The 12,766-nt window shown below is 37.8% G+C and overlaps 1 protein-coding gene across 1 annotated transcript in view; it reads right to left on the bottom strand.

Moving 5' to 3' along the window:
• The window catches only part of LOC106876431 (E3 ubiquitin-protein ligase AMFR), a 72,254-nt gene that overhangs the window by 18,496 nt on the left and 40,992 nt on the right, over positions 1–12,766 (bottom strand). The window contains exons 6-7 of the mRNA XM_014924977.3: positions 12,182–12,222; positions 424–556 (exon numbers count right to left, since the gene is read on the bottom strand). Of these exons, the coding sequence (XP_014780463.1) occupies positions 424–556; positions 12,182–12,222 (174 nt within the window). The remainder of the gene's footprint in view (positions 1–423; positions 557–12,181; positions 12,223–12,766) is intronic.

The following is a 12,766-nucleotide window of genomic DNA, read 5'->3' as shown; positions in this document are numbered from 1 at the left end:
ATTGATTTGCATTTAAGCATTCAGCTGATTATGCTAGAGGGCATCTCAGAGCTGATAGAGGCTATATTTAGCAAATAGAGCCAGTTTAATATAGTACAGAGTATAGTATTGAATAGAATAAATTTAGAAATCTCATGACATGAGAAGTATGAAATAAAAATATTGTAGAAAATCATAACAAGAGCAAAACTTGAGAAGATTCCCAAAGTTATATTGTGTAAAAGAGAGGGATAAAAGGGTGAAGTGGAAGAGTGGATAAGAAGGTGTTGGAGGAAAGAAACAAGAATAATTCTTGATTTATTTTTCAAAAATTATATGATTTGCTTTAGAAAAGGAAAATAATTCAAAAGCCTTTTTTTTTTTTTTTTACATTCAACAGTTATGAAAATGTGAAGCGGGGAATAAAAAAAGCAGAAATCTTACCAGCATGTGAAAATGGTGTGCAAATTCAACAATAAGAGCAGCTAACTGAAATATTAGCTCTGAATAGTAGACATAGAGAGATCGCTTTTCCCAGATTCCATCCATGTTCAAGTCCCACAAATGAATGGCATAGCTACAAAAAAAATAATAAACAAAATTGATTAAATCAACAATAAGATGGTAGTAGTGGTGGTGGTGGTGGTGGTGATTATCATCATTATTATCAAAGGTGGTGAGCTGGCAGAATCGTTAACACTCAGGGAAAACGCTTAGTGGCATTTCTTCCATCTTCATGTTCTTCAGTTCAAATTCATCCTCTTGGGGTCAATAAAAAGAGTACCACTCGATCACTGGGGAAGGGGGGGGGGTCGATGTAATCAACTCTCCTCCCCACCATAATTTCAGGCCTTGTGCCTATATAGTAGGATGGACTGTTATTATTATAATCATTATTATTAAATGACATGTTTTAAAATTTTACATATGAAAAGAGAGGTCTTTCAAATGTTTGAATTTGTTAAAGGAAGTGACAGGAAGGTCAATAACCTCATTTAGTAAAGTACTCAGAATTCAAATAGATACAATATAATTTCTTATACAGATTAATTAACTAGGTTCCCCACAACTAGTAAATTTCGATTGTACACATATAAAGATAAAGTGGAGGCATGTAGCTTAGTGATCAGGGTATTAGACTCATGATCATAAGATTGTGGTTTCGATTCCTGGACTGGGTGACACATTGTTCTTGAGTAAAACATTTCATTTCATGTTGCCCCAGTCCACACAGCATAATCATGTGACAGACTGGCGTCCCGTCCACGTGGGGAACCTATACACCAATGAAACTGGGAAACTGGTCCTTAGGAGCCAGGCATGGCTGGAGAAGAAACAAACAACAACAGTGGTTAGGGTGTTACACGCACAACCACAAGATTATGGTTTCAATTCTCAGACTGTTGGTACGTTGTGTTCTTGAATAAAGCACTTCGTTTCACATTGCTTCAATTTATTCAGTTTTAAATGAATAACTGCGGAGTGGTTGGCATTAGGAAGGGCATCCAGCTGTAAAAACCATGCCAAAACAGACAACGATGCATGGTGCGGTCTTCTGCCTAGCCAGCTCCTGTCAAACCGTCCAACCCATGCCAGCATGGAAAGCAGACGTTAGATGATGATAATGATGATGACGAACTCTGCAATCGACTGGCATTTTGTTCAGAGGTGTGTTGTGATCCTGGTCACTTATATGCCATTGAAACCAGGTGACCAGCTCTACGAGTCCAAGGACTTGAGACAATAATGTCCAGGGTTGATGATGCTGATGATGTAATTAACTACTTCTTCCTTAAAAGTCTGTATTCATGTGCAAATGTAAGAAGCCATAATTAACAACATGTATAACTTTATGGAATGGTCAACATGACAGACTTCCCGCAGACCAAACACTTTGTCCGATTCAGTGCAGGCATAGCTTAGAGCAAGCATGATAGAATAGCAAAGAAATTCACTTCATAACCACAGGGTTTTGGGGTTCTAACCCACTGTGTGGCACCTTGAGAATGTATCTTTTGTTATAGCTTGGTAAGTTTGTAAATGGAAACTGTTCAGAATTCAGTTGTATACATATGTGTGTATGTGTGTGTGTGCTTTCTTTCTGCATGTCATTGCATTGACACCATTTCTGCAACAATGTCATGTATATGTGTCCTGGAAACAACATGTGCAGTAGCTGCCTCAATAATAAACCTTGTCCAATCCATTGCCAGCATGAAAAAGCAGACATAATGATGACGACGAGGATGATGAAGAAGAGGAGGAGGAGAAGAAGTGACAGAAAAGAGAGAGAATGAACAGGTGTGTGTAAGTGTATTCATGAGCAGTGCACGTGTGTGTGTGTGTGTGTGCATGCAAGCACACATAGATGCATATCAATTAAGATACATTAAAATGTCATTAGTTGCTATTTACATGAAATTGCACTTCAAGTTAATAGCATGATGGATATCATTGGCAAAAGAGTGAGTTATCAGGATAGCTATCAGTCATATCACCACCCAATCACAATGCACTATGTGTACATAATTAACATGTCTGTCATTAGCTTGAAGTACTGGTTTTATGACTTCCCAAGAACCTTGAGTAGACAATAGATAATTACTATTATCTCATCAACGGGATCACCAAAAGTCAATTTTGAAAACCACAACGTTTCAATTGCGAAAAGTATCTAACAAGAAAAACTATCCTTATTATTGCATGCCCCACTAGAATTGTGACACAGTTTCAATTCCCACTCAAGCCACTAACTATATTTTTGAAGAAAGCATGAATGTCACATCCTCTGTCACCAACTTTTTAAAATTCATTATTGGATTCTTCTGATGACAATTCGTCAAACAGAAAAAAAGGATCCTAACTACGACAATACTGTCTTTCATTTTTCTTTTTTTTCAGGCAGTGAACAACAATATCCAATGTATCCTTCTTTTTTAAAACTGTAGGGGTGTTATTGCAAGGAGATTTCACTGTTATTTCTACTTGGTTGAACAACCACATAACAGAATACTTCACTGGCTTCTAGCTTGTGTGTAAAATGAATATATAAATAACAATACATTCATTGATGCAGTTCTTGAAGAACTATTTCAATTATCACAATAATACTATATTTAGTGAATTTTTTTTTTTTTTACATTGGTTCATATCTATTTTTTATGCTTGGATGAACAGGTGAGATGGCATTTAGGAAATCAAGGCACTTTGAAAATTCCTGAAGAAATTTATTTTACATATAATCAAAAGTGAAGGGCTGAACCCCTCCAAGTCAGATGGAGACCAGCAGTTGTGTGCCATGCTCAAGGACCCAATACAAAAGCTAGAATATTAAATTTTGAACTTATGGCTAAGTGACTCAAAAGCTTGTGCTCAGTGAGTTTCTTAAAATTGACGAAAACTTAAACTAGACATTTAAAATAGCATTTTACAAATTAAAGGTTAAACTCTATAAACCAGCTGACAAACTTGAATTTTTCACATTTAATTAACTGATTAATTAAAATATGATAGAAACTAATCAACATGAGAGAGTGAGAGGGAGAGAGGGAGAGAGAGAGAGAGAGAATTACTGTATTTGCCAGCATATAACACTCCTATTTTAAAAGTGTAAAAAGAAATTCAATATTTTAAAGTAGTTTTGTAGAAGAAAAGATATGGTTCTGTGCATGTAAATAAAATGTCATGATTTACTGGATTGAAGTATGAAGTATATCCTAAATATATATTGAAGTATATCCTAAATAAACTGCATAATGGGAATATATGTCTATATTTTGCTTATGAAAATTGCCATACAGGATGTAAAACTTGTATCCTCTGGCTGTCACAATCTCAAATAACCATAATTACTTATCAGGTTAGCATGCTGTCACTATAGTTTAATGTCATATACTAAATACAAATAGCTGATAGGCAGATGAAAATTTAACATTTCTTTGATCTTTTAAGAAGAATTTTTTTTTATCTAGAAAATAAACAAATGTTTCTTGAAGCATTTAAACTGACCAAACCCTGAGATAATAAACATTACATTTGACCAAGTAACCTAAATACTGAAGAATTAAAAGTAAAAGAGTCATTAACTAATGTAAGACATATCTTAGGTGTGGTTTATGCATGCTGGTATAATGAAATGATGTGACCTCCCCCATGTACTGTAAGCAGTTTTTAGTAAGTCTGTGCTGACAGTCTGTGATAATTTGGCTTGCTTCCAATATTTTAATATTAGTATAAGGTAGCAAGCTGGCAGAATTGTTAGCATGCTGGACAAAATGCTTAGTGGCATTTCATCCATCTTTACATTCTGAGTTCAAATTCCACCAGGGTAAACTTTGACTTTTGTCCCACTTAGGGTTGATAAAATAAGTACCAGTTGAGCAATGGCATTGATGTATTCGACTTGCTCTCTTCCTCTGAAATTGCTGGCCTTGTGCTAAAATTTGAAATCAATATTTTACTATTAGTAACCATTACTGTATCTAGTGGGCTTATGCTTGGCTGACTTCCTAGTCTATGGTACAGAGTCTCTCATCCAAAATACTGCCGAATTAGACACAGAGCAATTTTTGGATACTTTTAAAAATTAAAAAAGAGCATGCAACGTTAAAAGCATCCAGTACACATTGTAAAGTGGATGGCATTAGGAAGGGCATGCAGCTATAGAAACTAAGGCAAATCAGACTGGAACCTGGTGCAGCTCTCCAGCTTGCCAGCCAGCTCTATTTAAGGCCATCCAATCCATGCCTGCATGGAAAAACAGACATTAAAGGATGATGTATCTTATAGGCCAGTAAATAAGGTAATTGATATCAGAATATTTTACGGCTTCTTCAAGGAATGAAGAGCACTTTCCAAGATCCTTTATATATTTTCAGGACCTCCTGAGATTAATGGGGGAGAAGTTATCCTCAAACCAGAGACCTGGTCGAAATGCTTGCTAAAGAGTGATCCCTATTATTAAAAACCATCTAACATATATCATCATCATCATCATCATCATCGTTTAACGTCCGCTTTCCATGCTAGCATGGATTGGACGATTTGACTGAGGACTGGTGAAACCGGATGGCAACACCAGGCTCCAATCCAATTTGGCAGAGTTTCTACAGCTGGATGCCCTTCCTAACGCCAACCACTCAGAGAGTGTAGTGGGTGCTTTTACGTGTCACCCGCACGAAAACGGCCACGCTCGAAATGGTGTCTTTTATGTGCCACCTGCACAAGCCAGTCCAGGGGCACTGGCAACGATCTCGCTCGAAAATCCTATGGGAGCCAGTCAGGCGGTACTGGCAATGGCCACGCTCAAAATGGTGCATCTCATGTGCCACCCGCACAAGAGCCAGTCCAGGGGCACTGGCAACAATCTTACTTGGCTTGCCGGGTCTTCTCACGCACAGCACATTTCCAAAGGTCTCGGTCAGTAGTCATCGCCTCGGTGAGGCCCAATGTACGAAGGTCTTGCCTCACCACCTCAGCCCAGGTCTACCTAGGCTACACTTTCAGCGCACCCACCCCTACTACTAACTTGGTCGCCCAGATAGTGGAAGCTATCGACTACCTCTAGTTTTTCACCCTGGAATGAGATAGAAGTTGTTTCCTGTTTGTTTACAGTCTTTATTGCACCTGAACATCTGCCACAAATAAAAATTAACTTGCTAGTTAACCTGCCTTTGATGTTGCTGCACCTCTTATGTGTCCATAGCTTGCACCGGGTACATCTTATAGAGTTACTACCTACTCCTTTTCTACATACTGAGCAGGGCCATCTACCTGAAGGGGTTTGTGTTTTATCTACCTTCCTACTTATTAGGATTTTGGTTTTAGCTAGGTTGACTCTAAGGCCCTTCAATTCTAGACCTTGCTTCCACACCTGAAACTTCTCCTCTAGTTCTGATAGTGACTCCGCAATTAGGGCAAGGTCATCAGCATAGAGGAGCTCCCAGGGGCAACCTGTCTTGAACTCCTCTGTGATTGCCTGGAGGACTATGATAAATAAGAGGGGGATGAGGACGGAACCTTGGTGGACCCCTACCTCTACCCGGAATTCATTGCTGTACTCATTTCCAACCCTCACCTTACTGGCAGCATCTCTGTACATGGCTCGCACAGCTCTCAATAACCATTCTTCTATCCCAAGTTTCCTCATTGACCACCAGATAAGGGATCGGGGGACCCTGTCAAAGGCTTTCTCCATGTCAACGAAAGCCAGGTACAGAGGTTTATCCTTAGCTAGGTATTTCTCCTGCAGCTGTCTCACTAGAAATAAGGCATCAGTAGTGCTTTTACCTGGCACGAACCCAAACTGCATCTCATCTAAATTGATTCGCTCCCTAATTAGTTGGGCTATGACCCTCTCTGTAACTTTCATAACCTGATCTAACAGCTTGATGCCTCTGTAATTATTTGTATCTAAAGCGTCACCTTTACCTTTGTAGCAGTTGACTATGATGCTGCTACACCAGTCATTGGGTATGACTCCTTCATGTATCACCTGGTTCGTAATACGGGTGACTAGGCTATAGTCAACACTGCCAGATATTTTGAGCATCTCTGCAGTGATTCCTGATGGGCCGGGGGCTTTCCCGGTCTTCATACTCTTAATTGCTTTATCTACCCTGGTACTATCAACTCGGATAGCTGGTCCCTCTATTGGGTCGACATACGACAGGCTCTCTTCCTCCCATTCATTCTCTTTATTAAGCAATCTATCGTAGTGGCATCTCCAGACCTCTTTCTTTGCATCCTCATTTAGTGCAAGCGTACCATCATCCATGCGAACACATTTCTCTCCTACAACATCACTATTCTCTCTCCTACACTGTCTTGCAACACGAAATACCTCGAGTCTTTGGTCCTCATGGACCAGAACATTGGCAAATCTTTTCTTATCTGCTTCCCCTCTGGCTAAATAAACCTGTCGCCTAGCCTCCCTTCTGGCACATTGGTACAATTCCCTGCTACCACCGTTCTTCCAGTCCTTCCAATGCATAAAGCTCTTTATCCAGTGCATTGGGAGAATAACACAACATGAAATGGTTTCCTGTAACTCCACTGGAAAGCTTTTACAAGATTTTAAACAATAGCACATAGGTAAAATAGTTGGTTAACAACATATCTATCTAAACCATTCACCTGCCTTTAATTTATTGAGATAAAAAAAACAAAAACATTCAATGCTCTATGCAAGAATTAACTTGACTAAAACCTGTGTGGTCTCTATGAATGAACACAAGCTCAGACTGTCTTATTACCTATCTATAAACTTGAAACTACAGCAAATAACAATCAATACCGTAACATTAGATTATTGTATATTGTATTCAGCAGAGCTAGTGTTACTATTATTTTCATAGTTTTGTCAAAACCAAACAGGTTTAATACAAATGCTCTATCTATTTGGCTGTTTAAAAAGTCTATTTTTACCATGTCAGTGGTTTTGTTTTCCCCATTTATTATTTTATATTATTACTAGCAGAGATACCCGGCGTTGCCCGTGTTACATGCAATTGAAAAATGAGACATTTCTGTTATATTTTCTGTATGATTCGAATTTCATCAAAATTGCACATGAGGGTTCTTTCCCTCTTTACACACCCTAAAAAAATTCTAATCATGAGACATGTATCCCATACTATTGATCTTTATGTGCATATTCCAAAATTTCAGTTTTCTGGAACCTGTAAAAAAGATTTTGCTCCTGCAAAACGGAGCTCATGGAGCTCTAAAATGTGGGAATGAAGGCCTCTATTGGGGGTGGGGGTGTTAATGTCAACCAGAGAAGTTGAATTGTTGGGAATGTTTTTACTTGGGTCTTATAGTATGCCTGTATATATGTGAGAGTATAGTCTCAGTTTAATAGTTTCAGTATGAAATTGAAAATATTAAAGTGAAAATATTTGAAATTACAGTAGCGACATGTTATTGTTTCACTTTTGACAGGTAATACTGAAATAGTGGAATAGTTTCAGTGTTAGAGTGAAAGTATCTGACATTACAGTAGAATGATGTTATTGTTTCATTTTTGACACATAATACTGAAATAGTGGAGGAGATAAGAAACTAGGCTGACAGGGAAAAAAGATTTTAAAAAGATGACAAATGTACAAGAGAATCTACTAATAGAAGCACCCCAAAAGTTACGTCCATGACCTCTCTGGATATTCCTTGAAAATTTCATAGATTTTGTTACTTGGGATAAACTAATTAGAACTGGGGTCAGTTGCAGCAAAAATAATAGCGATTTTAGTGAGAGTAAAGAAAAAACAAAAATCTTTGCTTCTCGCTGCTTTCATTCCAGTTTGAATTTGATGAGATTTCCATAGGTCTACATTGATTGATTAGTGGAGGCACAATGACCCAGTGGTTAGGGCAGCGGACTCGCGGTCATAGGATCGCAGTTTCGATTCCCAGACTGGGCATTGTGAGTGTTTATTGAGCGAAAACACCTAAAGCTCCATGAGGCTCCGGCAGGGGATGGTGACGAACCCTGCTGTACTCTTTCACCACAACTTTCTCTCACTCTTACTTCCTGTTTCTGTTGTGCCTGTAATTCAAAGGGTCAGCCTTGTAACACTCTGTGTCATGCTGAATATCCCAGAAAACTACGTTAAGGGTACACGTGTCTGTGGAGTGCTCAGCCACTTGCACGTTAATTTCACGAGCAGGATGTTCCATTGATTGGATCAACTGGAACCCTCGACGTCGTAATCGACGGAGTAACAACAACAACAACATAGATTCATTCGTCACTTGAATAGAAATATAGAATGTCAGATACATGGATATCTGTGAGGAGAATTATCTAATATTAAAATGGCACTTTTTATTTTCTGAGGGTTTTTTGATTAATTCATAAGATATTTGTCTCTTCATAGTACACTGAAGATCATTCATACTTTAACACCTGTTTTCCATGCTGCCATAAGCTGGACATGTCTGCAATCACTGGCTCGGGAACGAAATTTTCTTAGAGGGTGCAAACCCACGCCCCCTGTGCGTGAGAAGACCCGGCAAGCGAAGTGAGAACGTTGCCAGTGCCCCTGGACTGGCTCTTGTGCGGGTGGCACATAAGATGCACCATTTTGAGCGTGACCGTTGCCAGTACCGCCTGACTGGCCTTCGTAGGGTTTTCGAGCGAGATCGTTGCTAGTGCCCCTGGACTGGTTCTTGTGCGGGTGGCACATAAAAGACACCATTTCGAGCGTGGCCGTTGCCATTACCGCCTGACTGGCCTTTGTGCAGGTGACATGTAAAAGCACCCACTACACTCTCTGAGTGGTTGGCGTTAGGAAGGGCATCCAGCTGTAGAAACTCTGCCAAATTAGATTGGAGCCTGGTGTTGCCATCCGGTTTCACCAGTCCTCAGTCAAATCGTCCAACCCATGCTAGCATGGAAAGCGGACGTTAAACGATGATGATGATGATGATGATGAAGGCCATTTTTAAAAAATTTATTTATGTTCTTTGAGAAGAAACTTAATTCAAGCTACTTTTTGCAGATCACTTTTTACTTAAATTTACTAAAATTGCATTGGTTAAATCTACTAACATATTTTATAGTTTCTAAAAGTCATTAACAAAATTGCTACAATCATCACATTATTATTTAGAGTTGTTTACAAATTCCAACAAAAGTAAGGTTTAACTGTAATAAGTTTTGGCATTCAGTTTGCTTTTGTTTTCTCTTTAAACAGGAGAGGTAGTGACAGTGTTTTGTCTACTATTCTACTTTACTTGTTTCTATCACCTTCACCTAAATTCAGCCAGATAAACAACATCAATATAACATTCAGAGTTTTAAGAAGTCTTTTCATGTGTTTCCTAACATAAACAGACTTAAAATGCTCCACAGCCTACTAACTCTTCTCTAGACTGTAAATAACAGCTTAGTGAAAATATTTAGATAAACTATGACAAAAGCCATATATTTCTAAATGAATAAAAGCAACCTAACAACTGTCAACTTTAAGGCACCTGTTATAGGTAGATAAATGTGTGACAGCTGGATTAGGAAGAAATTACACATGACAAATTAGTCACAAATTAATGGGAAATTTTTCTCAAATCTATCCAGAAAATATTTGTTTTATAAAATTTAGATTTTATTTATGAATAAATTTAATTTTTCATCCCTTCCTAATAACTGAAAATCTAAATTTCTTCCAATTACTACAAACTTATTTCTTATAATGAACTGCCATAAGATGAATTATATTAATCAAGACAAAAAGTGATAAACTCTGTTGAAGACAATTTCTATAGTTAACTTTTGTGTGATTAAGGATAATTTATCCTTCACTTCAGCTTCTTATTGATGCAAAGTTTCCTTTAATTTTATTGTAGAAAACAAGAACCAGAACATTAAACAGCTTTACCTTCAGCCATTTAGGACTATATTTTCCACAAATATTGTTACAATATATTATATTTCTGTTGCAATTTATATATCATAAGATATATAAATTACAACATGCCAGTGACATGTAAAATGGACGATTCAAATATGGTCGATGTTAGTGCCACATGACTGGCACCTGTGCTGGTGGTATGTTAACAACACCATTTGAGCGCGGCCAATGCCATGCTGCTTGACTGGCACCTGTGCCAGTGGCACATAAAAAGCTCCATTTGAGCATGGCTGATGCCAGTGCCACCTGACTGGCTCCCGTGCAGGTGGCATGTAAAAAACACCCACTACACTCTTGGAGTGGTTGGTGTTAGGAAGGGCATCTTGCTGAAGAAACCTTGCCAAATCAGATTCGAGCCTGGTGCAGCCTCCTGGCTTGCCAGTCCTCATTCCAACCCATGCCAGAATGGAAAGCAGACGTTAAACGATGACGATGAACATAACCTAGAATCTTTAACTACCATCTATCATTTAACAGCGGTTACAAGTACAATCCCTAGCTCATATATGTATATATATATATATATATATATATATTATTATAAGTTACATCTCATACATATATGAGATACACACACACACAGATGGATGGATAGACAAATGAATATTGTCTGAAGACAACTGAAGAAAGCCGACTGAGACATTGTCAGCATCAATGATAATGAATAAACCAGATAGGGAAAATAGACAACCAAACAGACATCAGTGTAGAAAATACTTATAAATAAACATAACTACTATAGTAATAGCTAGAAGTTTGTCAACAGGTACTTCATACAGTCCTAAATACATATTTCTGAAAAGGCTATTTTTACTTCACAATAAAGGATTCCCACATTATCACAATACTGGTTTTCAATAACATTATCAAATTTTGGGTTTTACTTAATATCTTATTAATGTGTCTGTTTAAACATAACTATATAGAACAAATAAAGGTACATCTTTAACTTAAAAGATGAAAATTAAATTACATATAGCTTCAAAATATAGTTACACACACACACAGAATCACCTACAGAATTATGTGCAGATTTACAAGTCCTACAAAATCATAAAACAAGCAAATGTTGTTAATATTTAATGCAGTTTAGAAATGGGTTTCTGGATGTTGGTTCTCAGTTGAAAGTAGAAGGTAGGTATATCTAAAATTTGGCATGCCGTTTATGTATACAAGCATGACCCTTTTGTAAATTATTTTTTTGCAGAAGTCAGAAAAAATCCTAAAAGCATTTGTGGATTTTGAGACACTTATATATTCCAACAAGTTTTTGTTTATTTTGTTAATTTATAGGTGGGTGGGGGGACATCGAAAGAGGTCTTAGTGAGTAGCATCCCTGCCTTCCTGGGCTAGTTTTCCACCACATCTCTTAAAAATCATGGTAGAGGCCTTGGTCTCAGGACCACTCATGTCTGGAAACTGAGGTTGGAAGTAAGCAAGGGGATGCTCCCCATAAAGAAATCCAGTTCCAAAAAGGCTTCATGATAGCAATGGAGAATGGGCACCAACCAGCCCAAAGGTTGGGGTGACCTGCACCTGCCTGCCTCAGTTGCTATGGCATTGAGGTAGATCTGACCACACCCATTAACAGGGACAAAACCCGGATTTAAAACACTGGATGATGATGATGATGCTTGTTTTACATGAATGCTTAAATGAATATGAGTGGCTTTCATTGGATCAACTGGAACACTCGTCGTCGTAACTGACGGAATGCCAGTAGCAGTAGTAGCAAGAATACGACAGAAGCAGAAAAATAAATAAATAACTAAAATAAAATAAACAGTACTTACCGTATCATAACATACATTATCTTTATTCCAAGGATAAGGCACTGAAAAAGAACAAAAAATATAGTAAAGTTATTAATTAATTATTAAGGTTTTAATGTAAATTATCTTAAGTATCGTAGGCACAAATTAGAGACATGGGTTCAATCCCACTGTGTGTTAACTTAAAGATGGTGACCAAATCCCTGTGAATGGATATGGCTGAAAGAAACTTAAAGAAGCCCATTTCACTCATACATACATACAAATGTGTGTGTGTGTGTGTGTGTGTGTCAATTCAAATAAACAAACAATTAATAAAAAAAATGAAAAAAATGAATGTGAGGACATGCACAAGAAGTGTATTAGCTTGATGCTTGGTGAAAGGAGAGAGTTTGATGTTTCGAGCATAGCTCATCATTGGAAAGGAGAAAGGGAAAAGTCCAAAGACCCAGCTCAAAACTTGCCAGTTTACCCACATTTCAAAACTAGCTGAGAGGGGTTAAATTGCTGCCTACCTTTCTTATTTACCTTCTAGTTCAAGTAATAACCAAAGGTAGTGATGGTTTCAGATAGAAAATGATCCAACTTCAGCATTTTCAGCTGTTT

The sequence above is a fragment of the Octopus bimaculoides genome, chromosome 6, assembly GCF_046866305.1.
Source record: "Octopus bimaculoides isolate indiv1 chromosome 6, ASM4686630v1, whole genome shotgun sequence".
NCBI classification, from domain to species: domain Eukaryota; kingdom Metazoa; phylum Mollusca; class Cephalopoda; order Octopoda; family Octopodidae; genus Octopus; species Octopus bimaculoides.
This window is presented reverse-complemented; position numbering and strand designations above follow the sequence as displayed.